This window comes from Mobula birostris, chromosome 10 (assembly GCF_030028105.1).
Source record: "Mobula birostris isolate sMobBir1 chromosome 10, sMobBir1.hap1, whole genome shotgun sequence".
In the NCBI taxonomy this organism is placed as follows: Eukaryota; Metazoa; Chordata; class Chondrichthyes; order Myliobatiformes; family Myliobatidae; genus Mobula; species Mobula birostris.
In genome coordinates this window covers 102,472,202-102,498,151 of record NC_092379.1, presented here as the reverse complement: position 1 = coordinate 102,498,151, position 25,950 = coordinate 102,472,202, and the positions used below count along the sequence as shown (strand labels likewise).

At 41.2% G+C, this 25,950-nt stretch overlaps 1 protein-coding gene across 1 annotated transcript in view; it reads left to right on the top strand.

The window, feature by feature from the left end:
• Positions 1-25,950, top strand: part of cenpi (centromere protein I) — a 99,537-nt gene that overhangs the window by 15,221 nt on the left and 58,366 nt on the right. Inside the window, exons 7-13 of the mRNA XM_072270730.1 lie at positions 870-959; positions 4,320-4,442; positions 4,655-4,804; positions 6,303-6,423; positions 8,463-8,554; positions 9,911-10,022; positions 18,821-18,885. Coding sequence (XP_072126831.1) covers positions 870-959; positions 4,320-4,442; positions 4,655-4,804; positions 6,303-6,423; positions 8,463-8,554; positions 9,911-10,022; positions 18,821-18,885 — 753 coding nt within the window. The remainder of the gene's footprint in view (positions 1-869; positions 960-4,319; positions 4,443-4,654; positions 4,805-6,302; positions 6,424-8,462; positions 8,555-9,910; positions 10,023-18,820; positions 18,886-25,950) is intronic.

The window sequence follows — 25,950 nt, the reverse complement described above, 5'->3', positions numbered from 1 at the left end:
GTGGAATAACTAAAGATGCAGCAAACAAGCAAAAAAAATGTGATGTGTTGAATTTTATTGCAGTAGATTTGAGTACACAGGTAACAAGTCTTACTATAAACTGTTCAGGGTTTTAGCACAATATGCTGTTTTAGATTACATACCAAAGGAAGATCAAACTAGCTGTTACTTCTGCATTATTGTCCTTTAATGATTGTAGAAACAATATAGCAGTAGATTTAGTTATTTAAATTATCCCAAGGAGTAACCACATTGACAAGTAGGATATTGGCCTTTATCTCAAGGGTATTAGAATGTATTGGGTCTTTATCCAATCAAATCTGGACAGCCATGTTATATCTTGGTTGGTAATTCTTGGGAAAGTACTATCTGCCCAGGGCAGGCACAACACAGGTTCTGTAAAATGATACCAAGGTTTAATGGATTAAATCACAAGGGCCTCTGTGATAGCTTGTAAACCCTTCAGTTCAGGAATCCAGAGATTTGAGATAATTAAATCACTGCTGGATTAAAAAAAAGTTGATGCAGAAATTCATTTTCTGTTACAGAATCTAGAAGAAGAGTCTGAATATAATTATAGTTAGGCTATTTATGAGTAAAATTTAGAAATGTTGTTTTGAAATGATCATGGGATTCCAAGATCTAGAAGATCTTGAAATCATTTGGTCAAAAATTCAATAAAAATAGACAAGGTACTTGGCAGTCAGGATCAAACTGAATGGAAGAATTTATTTAATTGGTTAAATTACCTGTTGGTGTTATGTATCTGAATGAAGGAAGATAGTTGAAATTATATAAAACCTACTGAGCTTGTATTGAATTTTTGGTTTTGTAATTAAGCAGATGCAGATATGATCTTTTTTTTATAGGGAATGCAGACACACTTGGTGGCCCTTCTCTTGTTGTATAAGATCCATGCACCTGAATATGTTTCTTTGACATTATCTGGAAAACCCAAAGTAAGTCCTTTTCATATAACTTGTAAAAAATCTTTTGTATCATTCTGTGTGGGTCGTGGGTGCTTTTTCTTTTTTTCACAAATTTGCCTTTTTGAGATAATTTCAGTTTCCTGTTGTCTTGACCAATATTAAAATCTGCATTTCTGTGACGATGTGGAGGGAGGATTTTCCTTTCTCTATTTTTTACTTGGTTTATTCAAATTTGTATGTGGCCAGCCAATTGGATCTCTGGGTGAATAATTTGGGATTTAAGAAGTCATTAAACATCAATGTATTGTATTTATATTTTTGTTTCTTTAAAATCCAAATAGCAGATTGCTTGAATAAATATTCTAAAATTTTTTGAGGCTATTTCACAATAATATGAAGTTAGATTGTACTTGCATCTGCAGAAAAAATGTGCTGTGGATCAACATTATTACCTGTCCCTGAGTACCAAAAACTACTCCATATTCAAACAGTATTTGTCCTGAAACATTTTTAAAACATTAAAGGTTCAAGGGTTCCTTTATTATCAAGGTATACAACTCTGAAATGTTACAATTCTCCGAGTGGCCATGAAACCAAGAAAGAAAAGAAAAGCAGCACGATCATCAACCCCCAAATCCCATCTCCCTGCAAAAAAATGAATGAAAACGGATCAGGCACGTCAACACCACCTAAATCCCTCCTCCTGTGCAAAACAAACCCAAACAAAATGGATCAGACACATTGACCTGCAAATCCCTCCTCCCACACAAAAAAAAGTGAACAAAATGGAACAGGCACATCAACCCCAAAACCCCCTCCCCGCACAAGTAAAAACCAAGAAGGTTGGGTGTAAAAGCGCTGAATAAAGCACAGAATATAAAAACTATAAGACTGGAGTGGGTGGGGGGTGGGGGGAGGGAAGTCTAAAGTCCTGGGCAACACTGTTTGGGTGCAGTGGCAGACTTTCTCCTCCGGTACAGAGCAGCTGGTGCTCACCCCTCTGCACTCGCTTCAATCTTCTTCGTTGCTTTAATTGGCGAATAATGGAAGCTTTAATTAGTGAAATTGAGCCAAACATCGCTTGCACCTGTCCTGCAGCCTGCCAGATACGAGGTTCGCTCTTGCTCCCTCTGCCTCCCAGATCCTCCTCAGAGCGCTGAAGTACCCAATCGATCTCCAAACTGCAAAACACAGGCTCCAACAGTTCCAGAAACACATTCAAGACAAGAAACAAAAGTAAACGACATAAAAGAAATGAAAAATATGGTTTCATGATCTATCCAGAAAATGTCGACCAAAGGAGCATTGTATACAGGCACCATTAATGCGGTTTGTCAAACATAGAATTACCGAAGTGCATTGGAATAAGTGTCTTATTTACTTTAGCTTTATGCATTTACCGGTTGCGTTCTCTCCATCAAAATTTCCTGATCTGCGTATGACCAACATTTTGATAGTTCCCTGTTGTATGCACTAACAGTAAGTAGCTCATGTACAATATCTTATGCAGCACACACAAAATCTTGGAGGAACTCAGCTGATAGGTAGCATCTATGGAAACGAATAAACAGTTGATGTTTTGGGCCAACACCCTTCATCAGTACTGGAAAGGAAGGGGGAAGATGCCAGAATAGGAAGATGGGGGGAGGGAAGGAGAGGAGAACAAGCAAGAAGGTGATAGATGGAAAACACAAAGGGTTGGAGAAGATATCTGCTAGGAGTGGAGGGGGGACCATGGGAGAAAGTGAAGGAGGAGGGGGTACCTGGGGAGGTGATAGGCAGGTGAGGAGAAGAGGTAAAAGAGGGCCAGAGTGGGAAATTGAAGAAGAGGGAAGGGGGAGAATTTTTTTTTTGACTGACATCTACCTTTCTGAGCCCAAGCAACAACTCTCAGACACCTTTACCCATCCACTGCCACCGATCTCCTAGTTCCCTTACCCACACTATTCTTTTCTACCTCCTCCCCAGCATCCATACACTTGACTGTCCTGGTAGGCCCATTGTTTCTGCATGTTCCTGCAACACTGCTCTCATGTCTGCATCTCTCAACTCCATTTTATACCTCTGCTTCAGTCCCTTCCCAGCTACATCCATGACACTTCACATGCTCTGGATCTTCTCAACAACTTTCAATTCCCTGCCCTAATCGCCTCATTTTCATCATAGATGTCCAATCTCTATACACTTCTATCCCCCCATCAAGAAGGCCTTAAAGCTCTCCCCTTTTGACAATGGACCTGACTTGTTCTCTTCCACTGTCTCGCAGAACCGTTCCTAACCATCAACAACTTATCACCTTATAGCTAGTACTCCTTCCCCTCCTGCCATCTTATTTCTGTTAACTGTTTATTCATTTCCGTGGATGCTGCCAGACCTGCTGAGTTCTCCTAGCATTTTGTGTTTGTTGTTCTGGGTTTCCAGCACTCTCAAAATCTCATGTGTACACGATATCTTATGCCTTGCTCATACAAGAACTGAACTTCAAAACTAATATTAAAATGGTGTACTTCGTGTTGAATGCTGCAATTAACAATATGTATGTACTTAAAATACTGCAGTGTGTTTGAACCAAACTTCTTATTATAAACATGTTTTCCAAGCACTCTCAGTTGTCAAAAATACTTTATAACTTACAAAATACCTTTTAGCCTGTACCAGTGAGATAGGAATGTTCAATTTGTGAAATATTTTGAAATGTTCAGTATGAGTCATCACAGGCCATTTATATAGATTCAAAAGACATTTACAGGCAACCTCTCTGCATTAAGGTAGTGTTTTTCTTATGAAAAAGATCCATATCACAATTTTCCATAAAATCTACACATGTAAAGAAGTAGACATTGAGAAAAAAAGTTGTTTATTTACTTTTCACAATTTTTGTAAGAATGAATTTTCTTTCTGTATCTCAGATTTTTTGATTTGTGACTTCTGTAAGGGCAATTTTTTATTGCTCAGGCTTCCATAACACAGAAGTCAGCTGTATTGGAATACAACAGCCTATTGGACATAAAAAGGTGGTGCTTTAGTTGGTTCTTGGAAGCTGTAAGATTTGCATAGTTCATATGATTTACTGTATTGTAAGTTTTTTTAAAATTTAAATTTAATCCTATATCCTTTCATACTTCTAGCATATTTACTTGTATAGGATTCAGTTTTGCTTATGTAGTATTGCATAGAGCATAGCCCCATCAGTCATGACTGGATCTAAACCTAGGTACCAAATATCAAAGACTTTGTTTTTCTTCTTTTTATTACTTCAAATGAGCTGGTGTAGATTTGGAGCATTTCTTTTTTTTAAAGTTTGACTTTTGGTGATATGTTTGACCTTTTGGATTGGTGCACTACAAAATATACTTTATCATATAACTATAAATCACTGTTTCCGAGCAGAATTTTCATGAGTCTCGTTCTCCCTGGAAAAAATTCATTGAAAGGATCCAAAACAATGGTTACAGGCAGTTGTCCAAAACACGAGGTTTGGTAAACTTAATAGAGCCTCCAATGCAAAAAAGAGTAAGTAAATTTCACTAATTGTCACTGAATAAACTCTAATTTTACTGTATTTGTTCTAATGTTTTGATAACAAATAAATTAGTTTTATGGAAATGGCCAGAATAAAGTGATATTAACAGCAGGTGTGAAGTAATGAAATTGAAAGCTGACACGTTTGGGTTATAGATTGAGGTGCTCATTAATTGTCTTAATCTTAAATTTCACTTTTGCAGAGGAGAAAGATGCATCAAGAAATTATCCCAAGTATCAGTAGTGCTGCACACACGACTGAACTGCCTTGTTTCCTAATTCAGAGCAAAACCTTTCCTTTGGAGCAGTTAACCACATTCTCTCAACTACTGCAGAACTTTGATTGGATTGAGGTAAGGAAGGAGGCATTTGAAGTAATGGACCTTGGAATATTCTGTATACTAAATAATTTTAAACTCTGAAGAATGGAACACTGTAAAATCATTCCTACTTGCAGAATAAATGCTCTTTATAGTTGTGCTATTAGATTTAACAACTCTACATCCTCCTGTAATGCTTATGGCATAGGAAGAGGCAATGCAACCCGCCAATTCTGTGATAACTCCAAGTAGAACAATTCTATCTGTCCTATCTCCTGTCTCTTTCACCCATTGCCCTGAAAACTATTCTCTCAAGTGCTTGTCCAATTCTCTGTTGGTTGATTCTCTTTCTTTACTCCATCAATAGTTAATGTATTCCATAACATATTAAATCTGGGTCCTCAGTCTTCAGCCTGTGTAATAAGGGGAACAGCTTTCAACATTGCCCCATAGACTAGTCACGATCTTGTATATTTCAAACTAATTTCTTCCGAACCAAGAAGAAAAACTTTTTCCTTTCTAGTATAATACCCAGTGACTGGAAAATTTCTTTGGAATAAATACTTTGCACACCTCTTTGTTCACATTCTTCCCAAAGTGTGCAATTGAAATGGAATGCATTGTTCTAGTTACTTTTGCACTGTTTTCTATGAGGTCAGCTTGACTTCTCAGTTTTTGTACTGTCTGCTTTTACTTAACAATTTCTAGATCTCCTATGTTTTCCTAACTGATCATTTTATCAGTACTGCTTTCTACTTACAAAGATGTTTACACAGTTATCTCTGTTTCATCATTTTCTTTAGAACTCAGCCTTTTAGTACGTTGTCTTTATTTTGACTGTGAAGGGCTATCATTTCATTGAATAAAATTTCTTCTGCCACTATCCATACTATGTACTTGTATCTTCATGGTATCTATTACTACTTCCTCGTTATTTACCAATATTACAGATATGTACAAGTCATTTAATATAAAACAAAAAAAAAACAGATCTCAGCACTGTTCCTGAGAAATAACACTGTAATCCGGTAGCATAGTGGTTAGCACAAAGCTTTATGGTACCAGTGACCTGGGTTCAGTTCCTGGCAGTAGCTTGTACATTCTCCCCGTGACCGCATGAGCTTCCTCTGGGTGCTCTGGTTTCCTCCCATAGCCCAAAGACGTACTGGTTGGTAGGTTAATTGGTCATGGGTTTCTATTTCAGCGGATGTCTTTGGTTTATGGTCAGGAAGAGCAAAATCAATATTCTGATAATTATTTTCACCTTGGTTTACCAATATTGATGTTAGTTCATTGTCTTTCTTGTTCAATACAGATAAGTTAACAGCACACACCAAAATTCAAATATTGTGGCAGATTGTGCCCTCAACCCCAAAGGGAGTAAATTTTCAAGCATTTAAATGAAGAAGGTGGTCTATTTTTTGTCTTGGAACTCATTTCATGTTTGAGAGCTAGTTGTTGTCTTTCATGTTCTGATGATGCTTTATTCATCTGTGTAAGTTGTACCTTTTTTTTCCCCCCATTCATTCAGTTTCCAGCACAGATGGGTTCAGTGCTACGGTCTCCTCTATTACTTCATTACATTAATTGGGTAAAAGATGATTCCGCCTTTCTTCGTCTGGATTTTTGGCTGGCTCAAACTCTTCAGGAGGGTGAGACAATGAAGGATTCTTTATTGTATTATTTGAAGCCAAAATTTAAAACACATAACACTAGGTCAACAAATAATGAATTACAATAAGGGTATGAGTGTAGCCCCCCTGGTAAGCCTCAGGGTCGCTCAACTCACTGTCTAGGGAAAGCAGCCCTTGGCCCTGCCAAACTGGGTAATTAAGTTTGTGTGGATGCTGTGTGATCGTACCCCACTCTGCCAAATAGCAGACAAAACACCATATACTATTAATTAATTACAATTTATGGATATTACTGGAACTATATAATTAATAGAGATAAAATATAAAAGGAAAATAAAAAGTGCCAAACTTATCAAGGTTGAATCTCTTCGTGCACAAACAGTTGGAGCTCTAGTAATGATCCCCTCTTCACCATTTGATCCCCTCTGACCACTTCGATCCGCTGCCTGGGACCAACCACGGTGGTCGACCAGATGCTCCACACGAGTCTGTCTCTGTTCCCTCTCCTCGCCAAAAACCCTGGACCTCGGACTCCTGCTCGGGGTCCGACCCGGTTAGCCAGCGCACAGCACCGCGTCCACCCTCTCTCTCCCCATCGCGCCTTCTGCCCCAAAAACCTGCGCATTACAATAGCTTACAGACACACAAGAAAGAATAACATCTATCCCAATTGGTTTGTTCACTCTCTTATCAATAATATAACCCAAACAAGCTGCTAGCGAGAGAACTTTCTCAGCAGCTAACATAAAACAGAAGCCATTTTAATTGGCCTATGCAGTAACATAAAAGAAGAAACCCCTTACACGAGTATTGCAAGTTTTTGTTTAAATGTCTTTTCCCAAGTAGTAATGAAAGATAGAATAGGCAGTCCAGAGCAAGAGAGATAATTGTATACTGGTCCACAATCCCGTATCCGAAATCCTTGGGGCCAGTTGTGTTTTGGAATTCAGAATTTTTCGGATTTCACACACCACCTGCCACCCCCCCCCGCCCCCCCACCATGATACCAGAAAACACATATGCTCAAGTCCCTTATTTAACCTGTCTCAGTGTGGTGGACTTTAAGACCCAGTGGCGCACCAAACCTACACACATCCTCCCGTATACTTTAAATCATCTCTAGATTACTTGTAATACCTAATACAATGTGAATGCTATGTAAATAGTTGTTATACTGTATTGTTTAGGGAATAATGACAAGAAGAAATTTTACTTCCAACCAAAACATCCAATAAAACATAAAAATATACAGCTTCAAACAAACCGAATCAAACACATGGTAAATGACTTATTGGAATAAATGTAGAACGTCACTGTCACTATAAAACTTCCGTAACTTGTCTTTCTGTTTATTTAAATCATAAACAGTGGTAGTTCCGACACTATTTTCTTCAGTAAGACGCCGCATAGACCACGATCAAGCTTCTGCAATAACTCCACTTTCTGCATTATTGACAGAGAAGATCCCTTCTCTTTTTCTCATTGTTACCCATAGGAGTATCTGCAGCTCTTTTTGACATTTTCACAGTGAAATTAAACACAAAGTCAACAGTGAACACAAAATATCAGCGAACAGCAAATGCACGTGTAACCAGTATGAGCACTGAGCCACAACTGACGTCTGGTGGCCTCTGCTAGTGCTGCTACGTCACACCTGAGTGACGTCAGCTATTGGCGAAAAAAACTTCGATTTTCGGAGCTTTTTGGATTTCAGAATTTCGGATAAAGGAATGTGCATCTGTATTTACTTAAATAACATGCAGAATTTCTGGAACTTCTGTTCAATATACTTTTATCTATGAATAGTGAAATTTTTTGATCTCTAAGATTGTAAAAGAAAAAGTTATCTAGATCCTCTTCATTAGTTTTGCTATTTTTGATATTTTCAACTCCATGCTAATTTTATTGACTGAGCATTTGATGGCCATTATTAACCAACAATATTCATGATGAATAGAGGGAGCTTTTGATTTGGTAATTTTAAACCTTTTTTCAGGATTTTGTGGATTTCATTTCAAACCAAACATGCTTTTTTAAAAAATTATCTTTTTGTTTAGAGTTTGCAGACTGCAAAGGGGACTCTTTGCAAAAGGAGGAGGAATTCAAGAAGTTTTTAAATATCATCATAAGAACTCAGGAATTTCTACAAGTAAGAGTATTGAAAATGCTAAATTTATAACTTAAAAATCTGCTTTTATAAACTGAATACAAAGTAACAAAGATAGTTTGGAACTTTTTTGACACTGCTTGACTATTGTTATTTATCTGTACAGAGGTATTTAGAGCTGAGTATTAGTCATTGATGGTTACTTGATTAAATAAGTATTTCAACTAATGAAGAGGTTATGTTCAAGGAAAAGATTACATTAAGCAGAAATTTATTTATTCTTACTTCCCATCTGTTTCCTTTGCTCTTTTCCCCAATTTTACCCCACTCCTTTATCTGCTTTATTAGCAAAGATTGTTGTTAATTTGATTGGAATTTAAAGGTTGCCTTAATTGTAAAGATTAATCAATACTGAAAGTGAAAGAAGCACTTTGTAGATTTAGGATGTTATCCAGGAAATTCAATTGCATTAGTCACGATAGTGAATATTACATTTCTAAATTAAGTGGTACCAGTATGTTTCTTTTTCTTTCCACCCCCTTTCAGCAGATGCCCAAGGCTTATGAAAGTTGTTTTCCCCATTAACCATAATCTCCATCTGGCAGAATATTCAAATGAACTTCTGACATGGGGCAGTGAACTTTCTGGTAGTTTAAAAATCTGTTTGAGTTCTGCCACATATAAAGGATGAAATTACTAAGCTGCTGCTGAAACAATTTGTCACAGTTAATGAGGAACAAGTTCATAAGCGGCTGTTGTATTCATTATGTCACGACAGCAGCAAAAAAGGGGGCAAGTTTGGGTTGGCAATAGAAAGTTTCATGCTATTGATTTATAATTAGACAAGTTTAATATCAGTTCACACACGAGGAATTCTGCAGGTGCTGGAATTTCAAGCAACACACGTCAAAGTTGCTGGTGAACGCAGCAGGTCAGGCAGCATCTATAGGAAGAGGTACAGTGACGTTTCAGGCCGAGACCCTTCATCAGGACTCGGCCCGAAACGTCGACTGTACCGCTTCCTATAGATGCTGCCTGACCTGCTGTGTTCACCAGCAACTTTGATGTGTGTTGTTTAATATCAGTTCATAGCTTTACTTTTTTTGTGGTATGCAGAATACCAGCTAAGTAATTTTTCAACACATATTACTGTTTGACCATAAGTTGTGACTTTTGCAGTCTAATTAAGTGTAGTTTGGGGCTGTAGAACCAGGCAATGGACTTCCACTTGATAATTGATGTAATATAATGATGGTCATTAGATATGTAAAATAAAAGAAAAGGAAGATCACAAGTTTTCCTGGTTAAAAAAAGAGTTCTTTTAAACATGTTCAGAGGCATTCAATGCATGTAGTTTGTAAGTCCATTTATAGCTTGAAATGTAATTGCTTTTTTCAGGAAGGCTTCTCCTGCTGTGAGGATTTTGTGTTCAAGAGCTTATCCCTTTGGGATAGTTTTTGGTGTAGCTCTCAGATCTTTGCCTTGCTTACCTGGATTCCACCGAGTTCTGGTAGGTAATTGTCATATTTTGTATGCTATTTCTCGTAACTAGTGGCACGCATTTTTAAACCCCTTTGTTCTCACTCTAAGTTTGTCAGTTAACTTTCAACTGTCACTATTCTACCCCTGCCACAAGAATATGTTGTTCTCAAGTTGTCCCCTGGGATTCAGCTGCTTCTCCCATTTTATCATCTGCAAATTACAACAGTTATGTCATTTCTGAATTTGTCAACGATGTAAATTATAAACTGCAAAGCTCCCACAACAAGCCCTGAAGCTCTCTGCTTTGTGATGCATTCAGATTCCTTCTGTATTTCTTTGGTTGTCTAATGTACTAAAAAGCTTATCATGCGTCCCTGAAAAGCTGAATTGTTTTGGACGTTGAACAGTAGTATAATCATGAGCTTTCTGTTCATGTAGTGCTTGAGGTATGTATCCAGGAGCAAGAACTGAATTGGAATCTGCGCTATGATGGGTTTTTATAGCATTATATGTATTATTGACAGTACTGCTATTCTGAGAAACAGGCATGAGCCACTTTTCTCTACTGGTCTCTTCACCACAATTCACATAGAGAGCCTACCTCTGGGAACTTGATATTGGACACATCTTAGAAAACATGAGCACTTTGGGTTAGGGTCAGGGCTGAGATGTGCAGATCAAGACTGCACTGTGAACACAATCAGTCTAGGCTATTTCTAGGATAACTTCTCCTAGCCCAGATGTTATTATGTGATTACAAGGTCAACTGTAGTCTTCAGAATTGGCAGTTGGTTTGGAGAGAACTGGATAGCCAGATGAAGAAAGGGGAGACACCAGTTTCCATTGCATCCAACAGAATGTCAAGGGACAAACCTGTAGGATCTGAGTGATCTGTTAATACAAGGAGCCGGTGTTGCCTTTTCCCCAAAATGGCTCACATTGACCTTGCCAGCCAGGGTGCAGTTCATAGACTCACATCATAGAGATGAGAGGCCATACTGTTTGTCCTGCACTCCTGACATCAGTTGGCCTTTCTGCACAGAGTTGTGAGCCAATTTATTGCTACATGTGGCAGGTGGGGATTTTTTAGTGGGGTCATGGTATTCCTGTTTTAGATCATGATGCAGGTATTCTTTGTTTCATCATGATTTTGTTTTGCATTATTTGCGTGACATTAAATTTAATGTATTGGTTTTAAATATGGACACTACATGACCTTACTTCTAATTTGGTGTACGCCTGTGTTCATTAAGTATCTTTTAATGAGTTTAATAGATTTAAGTTAATTTGTTTTGATTCCTTGAAACTTGCCTGGACTTCCACCATTTTTTAAAATCAGTTATTAATCTGAAAAGATTAGACAAGTTTTTATTCAGTAAATTCTGATGTGGAATGCACTATCTGAAAGTGAAACATATATTAGGCTGATGTTTAGCAATTACAGCTTGGTGTTCAATGCCATCTTGCTTGCAGTTCTAAACATTGAGCTTCGAAACCTGGGTTTCTGTACCTCCCTCTGCTATTGGATCCTCAGCTTCCTAATTGGCAGACCACAGGCAGTACATAACATCTCCTTGCTGATGTTCAACACAGGTGTACCTCAACAATGCATGCTTAGCCCACTGCTCTACGCTTGTGACTGTGTAGCAGCCACTGCTCAATTACTATCTATAAATTCTGTGATGACACCACTGTTGGCAGAATCCTTAGACCTTTTCTGCTTTTTCAACACAAACACACAAAACTAATGCTATTTAAATACTGTTCGCTCTAAGCACTTTGTAGTGTCTAATGGTTCATGTGACCGATGCTAGTTAGAAACTATTCAGCACAGTCTGCTGTCCCACTTAAGCAGCATAGTGTCCCAAATGAACAAAGGGAATCCTGGCTATTTTCTCGATCAGATTTTATTCTTCAAAAGTTGTCCCAAATAAGCGTCTACCCCAATTAATCAGAATCAGGTTTATTATCACCGGCATGTGGCGTGAAATTTGTTAACTTAGCAGCAGCAGTTCAATGCGATACATAATACAGAAGAAAAAGCAAATAAATAAGTAAATAACTTACAGTATACGTATATTGAATAGATTAAAGATCGTGCAAAAAACAGAAATAATATATTATTTAAAAAGTGAGGTAGCGTTCATGAGTTTAATATCCATCTAGGAATCGGATGGCGGGGGGGGGAAGAAGCTGTTCCTGAATCGCCGTGTGCCTCCAGGCTTCTGTGCCTCCTGCCTGATGGTAACAGTGAGAAAGGGACATGCCCTGGGTGCTGGAGGTCCTTAATAATACCTTTCTGAGACCTCACTCCTTGAAGATGTCCTGGGTACTTTGTAGGCTTGTACCCAAGATGGAGCTGACTAAATTTACAACCCTCTGCAGCTTTTTTCAGTCATGTGCAGTAGTTTCCACCCCCCCCCATACCACATGGTGATGCAGCCTGTCAGAATGCTCTCCATGGTCCACCTATAGAAGTTTTTGTGTGTATTTGTTGACATTACAGATCTCTTCAAACTCCAAATGAAGTATAGTCGCTGTCTTGCTGCCTTTATAACTGCATTGATATGTTGGGACCAGGTTAGGTCCTCAGAGATATTGACACCCAGGAACTTGAAACTGCTCACTCTCTCTACTTCTGATCCCTCTGAGGAATTGTCCTACCCTTCCTGAAGTCCACAGTCAGCTGTTTTGTCTTACTAACATTGGAACAATTAACTGGAATCCACTGTATATTCAAAGATTCCCTTGTCACAGCTCTCTAGAGTATAGAATGCTCTGAGAGGAAAGATTCATTAGACACCAGTTGTTGAGATGTTGGCTTGGTCATATCAAAATTAAGTCGCTGAGGGTGCTTTCTTTAGAATTTGGTAAATGACTGGTGACCTCAATGATGTTGTTAGACAGCTCAGTGGTAACCTCATTGATATTCTTAGAGAGCTCAGTGGCATGGATGAGGGGAGAATATTTCACATGGCTAAGAAATCTTGAACTAGGACTCAAAATCACAATAGATGGATAGGTGAGTGGGCCACTTGGGATTAAATGAGGAAAAATTTCTACCCAAGATGCACAAACTGGCTTGTCCAGGTAGACCCATGATTTCAGCTTGTTTCTGCTCTGCTGAACTTGTATCTTCATACCTCAACTCTGCTTTATCTCCCCTAGTTCAGTCCCTTTCTACCTACATCCACGACACTTCACATGCTCTGGATCTTTTCAGTGATTTCAGGTTCCCTGGCCCCCATTATCTTATTTTTACTATGTATGTCCAGTCCAGTTGGGCACGTGGCCAAGTGGTTAAGGCGTTCGTCTAGTTATCTCAAGGTCACTAGTTCGAGCCTCAGCTGTGGCAGCATGTTTGTGCCCTTGAGCAAGGCACTTAATCACACATTGCTCTAGTTTGTGTGAGGAGTGGTGCCCCACATAGACTTCCAATCTGTGCCTTGTAAGGCATGAAAGTGCCCGATGCAGGCCTCTCATGGTCTGAGTGGATGTCCCGCGCCCCCCCCCCCCACCCCCCAAGTCCCTATACACCTCCATCCCCCACCAGAAAGGCCTCAAAGCTCTCCGTTTTTTTTCTGGACACCAGACCTAACCAGTTCCCCTCCACCACCACTCTCCTCCGCCTAGCGGAACTTGACCTCACTCTAAATAATTTCTCCTTTGGTTCCTCCCACTTCATTTAAACAAAAGGTGTAGCCAGGGGCACTGACATGGGTCCCAGCTATGCTTGTCTGTTTGTTGGCTAAGTGGAACAGTCTATGTTGCAACCCTATACTGATGACCGACCTGCACTTTTCCTACGCTACATTGACGACTGCATTGGTGCTGCTTCCTGCATCCATGCTGAACTTGTTGATTTCATCCACTTTGCCTCCAGCTTCCACCCTGCCCTCAAATTTACCTGGTCCATTTCCAACACCTCTACCCCCTTTCTCGATCTCGCTGTCTCTATCTCTGAGGACAGCTTGTCCATTGAAGTCTATTATAAATCCATGGACTGTCACAACTACCTGGACTCTACCTCTTCCACCCTGTTACTTGTAAAAACACCATCCCCTTCTCTCAATTCCTCCATCTCCGCTGCATCTGCTCTTAGGATGAGGCTTTTCATTCTAGAACAAAGGAGGTGACCTAATTTTTCAAGGAAAGGGGCTTTCCTTCCTCCAACATCAATACTGCCCTCAACCGCATCTCTTCCATTACATGCACATCTGCTCTTACCCCCATCCTCCCACCACCCTGCCAGGGATAGGGTTCTTCTTGACCTCACCTCCCACCCCACCAGCCTCCACGTCCAGCACCTAATTCTCTGGACTTCTGCCATCTCCAATGGGGCCCCCCCCCCAAATTTTTGCTTTCCACAGGATCGCTTCCTATTCGATTCCCTTGTCTATTCACCCTCCCTACTGATCTCCCTCCTGGCGCTAATCTTTGCAAGCAGAAGAAGTGCTACACCTGCCCCTACACCTCCCCTTCCCCTTTGCCATCAGATTCCCAAATGGACATTGAAGCTTTGGACACTACCTCACTTTTTAAAAAAATATACAATATTTCAGTTTTTGCATGTTTTTAAAATCTATTTAGTATGTGTAATTGATTTACTTGTTTATTATTATTCTGTTTTATTTTATTTATTATTTTTTTTTCTCTGCTAGGTTATGTATTGCATTGAACTGCTGCTGCCAAGTTAACAAATTTCATGTCACATGCCGGTGAAAATAAACTTGATTCTGATTCCTCCCTTACTACCACTCAGGGCCCTAAACAATCCTTCCAGGTGAGGCAACACTTCACCTGTGAGTCTGTTGGGGTCATATACTGTGTCCAGTGCTCCCGGTGCAGCCTCCTGTACATCGGTGAGTCCCAACGTACAAACCCCATTTCCAGAAAAGTTGGGATATTTTCCAAAATGCAATAAAAACAAAAATCTGTGATATGTTAATTCACGTGAACCTTTATTTAACTGACAAAAGTACAAAGAAAAGATCTTCAATAGTTTTACTGACCAACTTAATTGTATTTTGTAAACATACACAAATTTAGAATTTGATGGCTGCAACACACTCAATAAAAGTTGGGACAGAGTTAAATTAAGATTGAAAAGTGCACAGAATATTCAAGTAACACCAGTTTGGAAGACTCCACATTAAGCAGGCTAATTGGTAGCAGGTGAGGTATCATGACTGGGTATAAAAGTAGCGTCCATCAAAGGCTCAGTCTTTGCGAGCAAGGATGGGTCGTGGCTCACCCCTTTGTGCCAAAATTTGTGAGAGAATTGTTAGTTCAAAAGGAACATTTCTCAATGCAAGATTGCAGAGAATTTAGGTCTTTCAACATCTACAGTACATAATATTGTGAAAAGATTCAGAGAATTCAGAGACATCTCAGTGCGTAAAGGGGAAGGTTGGAAACCACTGTTGAATGCACGTGATCTTCGAGCCTTCAGGCAGCACTGCCTAAGAAACCATCATGCTACTGTGACAATTATAGCCAGCTGGGTTCGGGAGTACTTCCGAAAACCATTGTCACTCAACACAGTCCATCGCTGCGTCCAGAATTGCAACTTGAAACTGTATTACGCAAGGAGGAAACCATACATCAACTCTATGCAGAAATGCCAGTGAGTTCTCTGGGCCCGAGCTCATCTCAGATGGACCAAAAGACTGTGGAACCGTGTGCTGTGGTCAGATGAGTCCACATTTCAGCTAGTTTTCGGAGAAAACGGGCGTCGAGTTCTCCATGCCAAAGATGAAAATAACCATCCAGATTGTTATCAGCGAAAGGTGCAAAAGCCAGCATCTGTGATGGTATGGGGGTGCATCAGTGCCCACGGCATGGGTGAGTTGCATGTATGTGAAGGTACCATTGACTCTGAGGCGTATATTAGGATTTTAGAGAGACATATGTTGCCATCAAGGTGACGTCTCTTCCCGGGATGTCCATGCTTATTTCAACAGGACAATGCCAGACCACATTCTGCACGGGCTACAACAGCGTGGCTTTGTGGACACAGAAGTCCAGATCTATCTCCTATTGAAAATGTATGGCGCATCATGAAGAGGAGAATCAGACAACAGAGACCACGGACTGTTGAGCAACTGAAGTCTTATATCAAGCAAGAATGGACAAAATTTCCAATTGCAAATCTACTACAATTAGTATCCTCAGTTCCAAAACGATTAAAAAGTGTTATTAAAAGGAAAGGTGAGGTAACACAATGGTAAACATGCCTCTGTCCCAACTTTTGTTGAGTGTGTTGCAGCCATCAAATTCTAAATTTGTGTATGTTTACAAAATACAATTAGGTTGGTCAGTAAAACTATTGAAAATCTTTTCTTTATACTTTTGTCAGCTAAATAAAGGTTCATGTGAATTAATATATCACAGATTTTTGTTTTTATTGCATTTTGGAAAATATCCCAACTTTTCTGGAAATGGGGTTTGTAGATTGGGAGACCACTTCACCGAGCACCTATGCTCTGTCTGCTAGAAAAAGAGGGATATCCCAGTGGCCACCCATTTTAATTCCACTCCCCATTCCCATTCCGATATGTCCATCCACTGCCTCCTCTACTGTCGTGATGAAGCCACACTTGGGTTTGAGGAAGAACACCTTATATTCCGTTTGGGTAGTCTCCAACCTTAAGCATGAACATCAATTTCTCAAACTTCCGGTAATGCGCCTTCCCCTTCACCATTTCCCATCCCCTTTTCCCTCTCTCACCTTATTTCCATTGCCTGCCCATCACCTCCCTCTGGTGCACCTCCCTACTTTTCTTTCTTCCATGGCCTTCTGTCTCTTTCACCAATCAACTTCCCAGCTCTTTACTTCATCCCACCCCTTCAAGTTTCACCTATCACCTTGGTTTCTCTCTCTCCCCTTCTCCTGTCTTTTAAATCTACTCTTCAGTTTTTTTTTCTCCAGTCCCTGCAGAAGGGTCTCAGCCCAAAATGTCGACTGTACTCTTTTCCATAGATGCTGCTTGGCCTGCTGAGTTCCTCCAGCATTTTGTGTGTGTTGAAAAATTTCTTCAATTGATTTATATGTGGGGTCACTATATTGGCTGTGAATGGTCATCTATTGATTGCATTCAAAACCGATTAGTAGATGGCTTAGATTTTAAGTTGTTCTAAGAGATAAGGCAGGGAAATGATGTAAATAATCAGTCATGACCATATGCAATAATGTGCTGAATGTCTTGTTACTTGGTGGATTTCACTTGTTCCTCTGCTGTCTGTATCCCCTCTTGAACAGAAAGTTAAACTTTCCCAATCTGCTGGAACCTTTCTAGTGTCTAGGGCACTTTTGGGAAAAATCATGATGAAAAAATCTATGACCGTTATACCCATTAGATGCAAATTGTTACACCATTGGGACATGTAGCCCTCTTAATTTGCCTCTTCCATACTTATGGTACTTGTTTTAAGTACCTCAATCTCTTTTGACCCTGTTACTGAAATATTTTTTATATGGATGGAGATTTAAAACATTTTTTATTCAATTTTTAGATATGTCTTCGCTTATATAGTCATCTATTACCCATGATTCCTTTGAACTGCGACTTTATGTGCTATTTTGGAAGGCAGCCAAAATTCAACCATATTGCAATGCCAGTTCGCCTTCCCTGAAGGATGTTAGAGTTCCAGATGCCTTATTATGGCAGTCTAGATGTTTTGTCATTTAAAGTATTTATGTTGGTTCTTTCTTTCACATTTATTTAATTGAGGTGAGATTTGAACTTAGACCATAAGACATAATGCATAGGAGCGGATTTAGGCCATTCAGCCCATTGACTTTGCTCCGCCATTCCATGAAGGAGCTGATCCCGGGTCCCACTCGACCCCATACACCTGCCTTCTCACCATATCCTTTAATGCCCTGACGGACCAGGAAACGATCAAATTGCACCTTAAATATACACACGGTCTTGGCTTCCACCGCAGTCTGTGGCAGAGTATTCCATAGATTTACTGGTCTCTGACTAAAAATAATCTACCTTACTAAAGGAAGGGTTGCTCCTCAATTTTGAAGCTGTGCCCTCTAGTTCTGGATACTCCCACCATAGGGTGGATGTGGAGAGGATGTTCTCTATCGAATCCTTTCAACATTCGGTAGGTTTCAATGAGATTCCCCTGCATTCTTCTAAATTCCAGAGTGTACAGGCCCAAGACTGTCAAGTGCTCCTCATATGCTAACCCCTTCATTTCCGGAATAATCCTCGTGAACCTCCTCTGGACTCTCTCCAATGACCATACATCCTTTCTGTGATATGGGGGCCAAAAATGTTGACAGTATTCTGAATGTGACCTGGCTAGTGTTTTATGAAGGCTCAGCATTATATTCTATTCCCCTTGAAATAAATGTCAACATTGCATTTGCCTTCTTTACCACAGACTCAACCTGTAAATTAACCTTCTGGGAGTCTTGCATGAGGACTGCAAAGTCCCTCTGCGCCTCTGATGTTTGAACATTCTCCCCATTTAGTTAATAGTCTGCACTATTGTTCCTTTTACTAAAATTCATTTTCGCACATTTCCCAGCGCTCTATTCCATCTGCCACTTTTTTGCCCATTCTTCCAATAAGCATGAAGTGATTTTATAAGGATATACTTCGTGCATTTGCATCTTCATCAGTGTCATCAGTGGTGGTGCTGAATAATTTGTGTGTTGACAGTAATGCAGTGGGGCCTCATGGATTATGCACAGAACACACAAGTCACCTTTATGATTGCATGTAAAGATTTCAGTGAAATATTCTCGTTGCCAAATTGTGTGGAAGTTGTTCTCAAATTGTTGCTCAATGTTTTGTGTAATTACAGATATTATTTCCCTTTATTTTGATCCATTACGGAAACTGTTCTTCACTTCCTCAGTTTATTTCAAGGTAAGTAGACGTCTACTTGCACCCTTACCTTTCTCCCTCAAAGGCTTTTCAACTGTGATGTTGCCCCATCAGAGGGAGGTTTGCATAAGTAACATTGCTTCTCTTTTTTTAAAAAATGGTTAATTGTTTAAACATACTGCATAGTGTTGAGTATTTCTGCGTGATTTGCAGAGAAACTGATTTTAATACTGGTATCAGGTAAACCTTAATGAAATAATTGGAATTGCTGGCAGTAACAGATTAAGAGAGTATATTCATAGTCATACTTTATTGATCCCGGGGGAAATTGGTTTTTGTTACAGTTGCACCATAAATAATAAATAGTAATAAAACCATAAATAGTTAAATAGTAATATGTAAATTATGCCAGGAAATAAGTCCAGGACCGGCCTATTGGCTCAGGGTGTCTGACCCTCCAAGGGAGGAGTTGTAAAGTTTGATGGCCACAGGCAGGAGTGACTTCCTATGATGCTCTGTGTTGCATCTCGGTGGAATGAGTCTCTGGCTGAATGTACTCCTGTTACCACCCAGTACATTATGTAGTAGATGGGAGACATTGACCAAGATGGCATGCATCCTCTTTTCAGACATCACCGTCAGAGAGTCCAGTTCCATCCCCACAACATCACTGGCCTTACGAATGAGTTTGTTGCTTCTGTTGGTGTCTGCTACCCTCGGCCTGCTGCCCAGCACACAACAGCAAACATGATAGCACTGGCCACCACAGACTCGTAGAACATCCTCAGCATTGTCCGGCAGTTGTTAAAGGACCTCAGTCTCCTCAGGAAATAGAGACGGCTCTGACCCTTCTTGTAGACAGCCTCAGTGTTCTTTGACCAGTCCAGTTTATTGTCAACTCGTATCCCTAGGTATTTGTAATCCTCCACCATGTCCACACTGACCCCCTGGATGGAAACGAGTCACCGGTACCCAGAAACCTGCCCAGAAACAGATAACATCAAGTCTAGACACTCATTTTGACACTTTTTTTCCCTAAATCAATCCAGATTGGTAGAATAGCATTCTCCTGTTACAGATTTGAGGATTAGAGGTGAGCAATGGGTAATTTTCATTCTGAGTCTTTACAGACAAATGATTTGAGAAGTGGGATAGTTAACAAGTGTTAGAAAAGTGGCACTTGCGAAAGGGCCATTTGTCCATTAAAGCTAATCATTTCTAATTTGTGTCACCAGTCTAAATACCTTGATCAAAGGTTGAGATTGTATCAGCTAAGGAAGAGTTTGAAGTTAAACAAATTATAAGTTGCACAGGAAGATGGGCAGGGTTAAGAGAAGGTCTCAAAGGGTGGAGTCGAGGAGAAATTGCTGATACCAGTTGAAAGAAAATAATCAAGACTTGTGAATAACAAAAGATATTAATGGGGTAGGATAAATAAGACAAAGAATGAAAATTGTTTATCAGAAAAACAGTGAATAATAAATAGGATCAACACAAAGTTTACCAGTTGCAACTATCATAAAACTATGTAACATTTACAACACAACAGACACAATCGGCTGAATGGTGCCCTATGTAAGTTAAAGAGATATATTTGGCCTATTCTCATCTTTCTGGGCTTCGAGGCCCTGTTCAACATGCTGTTCAAGCACACATCCTATTAGCTTTTTAACTCTGATAAATGTTTTGCCATCTATTGTCCTTTCTGGGTGAGGGGTTGTGTTTTACTACACAATAAGTGCTACCAAGAGTTCTTGCACCACTTTTATGGCTGGGGGTGGGGGGGGGGAATGGTATTGACAAATAATTAGAGTATCCTAAATGCCCTCTCTTGGTTCTTTTAACAGCTTGAGATATAGTTCTTCCTGGCCTGCTAGATTATCCCTTTCAAAATGCTTAAACCCCTTAATACTTTTTTGACACTGTAAATCAGATATTTTACACTTATCTTCAACTGTGACATTACCTTCCAAACTTCTCCCCAAATAATGATGATAGCCACCATGTACAAACGACATTAACCATACTTTGCTCCATGCTGGTTACCTTTTTTGAAGTGAGTTAAACTATGACAAACTTACGGCGACATTTAAAATGTAAAGAAATTTATGAGAATTATCACAGTTGAAATATACCCCTGCTACTTCATCCTTGAACCTCCTACTTCATAACATTGGGGTTGCTGTTTCAATCAGAAGTGCAGTTCTAGAAGGTACTTAGCACCACCACTATTTAGGGAAAGACATTAACAGACCATGGAAGATTTTACATTAGGTTGGATTTCTTGCTACTTTACGAACATTTAGAATGACTTGGCAGTGTGTGGCAGATGTATAGAAGTCATATTGATTTACAAATTGGTTAGCAGAGAAGCAAACAATTATGTATATGTCAAGTGATCTACAATAGTGTACTTTACAGATTTGTGGGTTTGCCTGTGGATTCTGAAATGTATGTGTACAACAACATAGTCTTTCAGATATAACTTTGGGAATTCCTGCTAATCAATAAAATTGTAGGTTTTTGCCTTTTTTCTGCCATCTGCCCATGAAAGAGCTAATGGAATTGCTTGATCTAAAGAACAATACTGCAACCAGATTATAAATGAATGTTTCATAACATGGGAGGATGATGATTCCTATAATTGCTAATACATGATGGTGTTGTTCAGATGAGTGCAGACTTGTGGTATAACTTGAGTGACTTCCAAGTCCCTGGATGATTATGATTACTGGTTATAAATAGAAAGGTTAATCTTTTTATATTTAGATTTAGAGTTATTGCTATTTGAGAGAGATAAGTACAGTTTAGTACCCCAAGTTCTTTTACAGAATAAGGTTTAGGGTTTGTGATAGGGATAGTGAAAAGTGATTAGCAGACCCTCAGCAAATTGCATGAAGCCAAATAGCAACAAAACAACATAGCATTGATTAACTTAACAAAAGCGATATATTGTTCAATCCCTTCCTACCTATGTTCGTGACACTTCTCACGCTCTGAAACTTTTCAATGATTTTAAGTTCCCTGGCCCCCACCGCTTTATTTTCACCATAGATGTCCAGTCCCTATATACTTCCATCCCCCACCAGGAAGGTCTCAAAGCTCTCCACTTCTTTTTGGATTCTAGACCTAACCAGTTCCCCTCTACCACCACTTTGCTCTGTCTAGCGGAATTAGTCCTTACTCTTAATCATTTCTCCTTTGGCTCCTCCCACTTCCTCCAAATTAAAGGTGTAGCTATGGGCACCCGTATGGGGCCAAGCTATGCCTGCCTTTTTGTTGGCTTTGTGGAACAATCCATGTTCCAAACCTATACTGGTATCTGTCCCCCACTTTTCCTTCACTACATCGATGACTGCATTGGCGCTGCTTCCTGCACGCATGCTGAGCTCGTTGACTTCATTAACTTTGCCTCCAACTTTCACCCTGCCCTCAAGTTTACCTGGTCCATTTCTGACACCTCCCTCTACTTTCTAGATCTTTCTGTCTCTATCTCTGGAGACAGCTTATCTACTGATGTCTACTATAAGCCTATGGACTCTCACAGCTATCTGGACTGTTCCTCTTCTCACCCTGTCTCTTGCAAAAATGCCACCCCCTTCTCGCAATACCTCCGTCTCCACTGCATCTGCTCTCAGGATGAGGCTTTTCATTCCAGGACGAAGGAGATGTCCTCCTTTTTTAAAGAAAGGGGCTTCCCTTCCTCCACCATCAACTCTGCTCTCAAATGCATCTCTCCCATTTCACGCACATCTGCTCTCACCCCATCCTCCCGCCACCCCACTAGGAATAGGGTTCCCCTGGTCCTCACCTACCAGCCTCCGGGTCCAACACATAATTCTCCATAACTTCCGCCACCTCCAACAGGATCCCACCGCTAAGCGCATCTTTCCCTCACCCCCCCCCCCCGCTTTCCGCAGGGATCACTCCCTTGTCTATTTGTCCCCCCCATCCCTCCCCACCGATCTCCCTCCTGGCACTTGTAAGCTGAACAAGTGCTACACATGCCCTTACACTTCCTCCCTCACTACCATTCAGGGCCCCAGACAGTCCTTCCAGGTGAGGCGACACTTCACCTGTGAGTCGGCTGGGGTAATGTACTGTTTCCGGTGCTCCCGATGTGGCCTTCTATATATTGGCGAGACCTGACGCAAACTGGGAGTCCGTTTTGCTGAACACCCACGCTCTGTCCGCCAGAGAAAGCAGGATCTCCCAGTGGCCACACATTTTAATTCCACGTCCCATTCCCATTCTGATCTGTCTATCCACGGCCTCCTCTACTGTAAAGATGAAGCCACACTCAGGTTGGAGGAATAACACCTTATATTCTGTCTGGGTAGCCTCCAACCTGATGGCATGAACATTGACTTCTCTAACTTCTGTTAATGCCCCACCTCCCCCTCGTACCCCATCCATCCTCTGGGCTTCCCCCCTCCCCCTTTCTTTCTCCCTAGGCCTCCCATCCCATGATCCCCTCATATCCCTTTTGCTCATCAACTGTCCAGCTCTTGGCTCCATCCCTCCCCCTCCTGTCTTCTCCTATCATTTTGGATCTCCCCCTCCCCCTCCCACTTTCAAATTTCTCACTAGCTCTTCTTTCAGTTAGTCCTGACGAAGGGTCTCGGCCCGAAACGTTGACTGTACCTCTTCCTATAGATGCTGCCTGGCCTGCTGCATTCACCAGCAACTTTTATGTGTGTTGCTTGATATTCCAGCATCTGCAGCTTTCCTCGTGAAAAGTGATATATTTGTTGCTTGGAACTTTAAACCTAGATTTACATGCACAAAAGGCCATTTTATTCTGGTTTTAAAATGACATAACTGAGGACTGAATAGTGGGAATAGGATGCATGAAATTGCACTTTCTTTGGTATTTGCATTTACAAGGCATGTCTGCAAGAAGAGATGAGACAGTTACATGCCTGGCAGAAATGCCAGTACAGGTGTCCCCCGCTTTTCGAATGTTCGCTTTACAAAACCTCACTGTTACAAAAGACCTACATTAGTTCCCTGTTTTCGCTAACAGAAGGTGTTTTCACTGTTATGAAAAAGGCAGTGCACGAAAAAAGGCAGTGCGCGCCCCAAGCAGCCGCTCTCCCCTGGATTCGGAATGGCATTCTCGCTGGCATTGCTTAAACATGTGCCTGTGAGCAGCCGTTTGCAAGATGAGTTCCAAGGTATCGGGAGAGCCTAAAAGAGCTCGTAAGGGTGTTACACTTAGCGTAAAACTAGACATAATTAAGTGTTTCGATCGTGGTGAACGAAGCAGGGACAAAGTGAGTTTGGCTTGTGGAAGTTGACGAAGATGATGTTGAAGAGGTTTGGCATCCCATGACCAAGAACTGATAGATGAAGAGCCGAGGAAAGGATTAACGATCAAAACCAAATGCAGTAGCGAAAGTGAAGTCGTCCAGAAACCGAACGTGAAGCAACTGCGTGAGATTTTCGCTACAATGATAAAGTACGACTTTAATTTTGAAAGGGTATGTCGGTTTAGGGCATATTTGCAGGATGGTTTGAATGCTTACAAAGTACTGTATGATAGAAAAATGCGCCAGGCTAGCAGTCAAGCAAGCCTTCCACATCAGCCACAGCAGACGACGAACCTCGACCTTCGCCATCGAGGCAGGCAGACATAGAAGAAGATGACCTGCCTGCCCTGATCAACGATGAGATGACACCCCCATGTCCCACCACCCCAGTGGTTCCAACCCCTGGGCCGTGGACAGATACCGATTCGCAGAGAATGCAGTGGTAGCCGGGAGGCATCCAGCACATCTTCAAGAAAAAAGCCGAAATAAACATGCTAATTAATTAGGTGCCACTTGGCACGTAATTGTCAGCCCAGATCAGAGGCGATTGCCAATTGCGTCACCTCTGATCTGGGCCGACATTTATGTGCCGGGCGGCACCTAATCAATTAGCATGTTTATTTCAGCTTTTTTCTTAAAGATGTGCTGTGTGCGTCCCGGCTACCACTGGACTCCTGCATGCTTCGCGGATCGGTATCCATTCGCTGCCCGGAGGGTGGGTGCCACTGCACCGCCCCAGCCTCCGACTCAGCCTAACACACCATCATCAGCAACACACATCAAAGTTGTTGGTGAACGCAGCAGGCCGGGCAGCATCCCCCCTAGGAAGAGGTACAGTCGCTGTTTTGGGCCGAGACCCTTCGTCAGGAGCACACCATCATCACTGTGCTCGGCGCTGTCCCAATTCCAGTAAGTGATAGACATCAAAGTTGCTGGTGAACGCAGCAGGCCAATCAGCATCTGTAGGAAGAGGTGCAGTCGACGTTTCAGGCCGAGACCCTTCGTCAGGACCAACTGAAGGAAGAGTGAGTAAGGGATTTGAAAGTTGGAGGGGGAGCGGGAGATCCAAAATGATAGGAGAAGACAGGAGGAGGAGGAGGGATAGAGCCAAGAGCTGGACAGGTGATAGGCAAAAGGGGATACGAGAGGATGATGGGACAGGAGGTCCGGGAAGAAAGACGGGGGGTGGGGGGGGAACCCAGAGGATGGGCAAGAGGTATATTCAGAGGGACAGAGGGAGGAAAAGGAGAATGAGAGAAAGAATGTGTGCATAAAAATAAGTAACAGATGGGGTACGAGGGGGAGGTGGGGTCTTAGCGGAAGTTAGAGAAGTCGATGTTCATGCCATCAGGTTGGAGGCTACCCAGACGGAATATAAGGTGTTGTTCCTCCAACCTGAGTGTGGCTTCATCTTTACAGTAGAGGAGGCCGTGGATAGACATGTCAGAATGGGAATAGGATGTGGAATTAAAATGTGTGGCCACTGGGAGATCCTGCTTTCTCTGGCGGACAGAGCGTAGATGTTCAGCAAAGCGGTCTCCCAGTCTGCGTCGGGAAAGCAGGATCTCCCAGTGGCCACACATTTTAATTCCACATCCCATTCCCATTCTGACATGCCTATCCACGGCCTCCTCTACTGTAAAGATGAAGCCACACTCAGGTTGGAGGAACAACACCTTATATTCCGTCTGGGTAGCCTCCAACCTGATGGCATGAACATCGACTTCTCTAACTTCCGCTAAGGACCCACCTCCCCCTCGTACCCCATCTGTTACTTATTTTTATGCACACATTC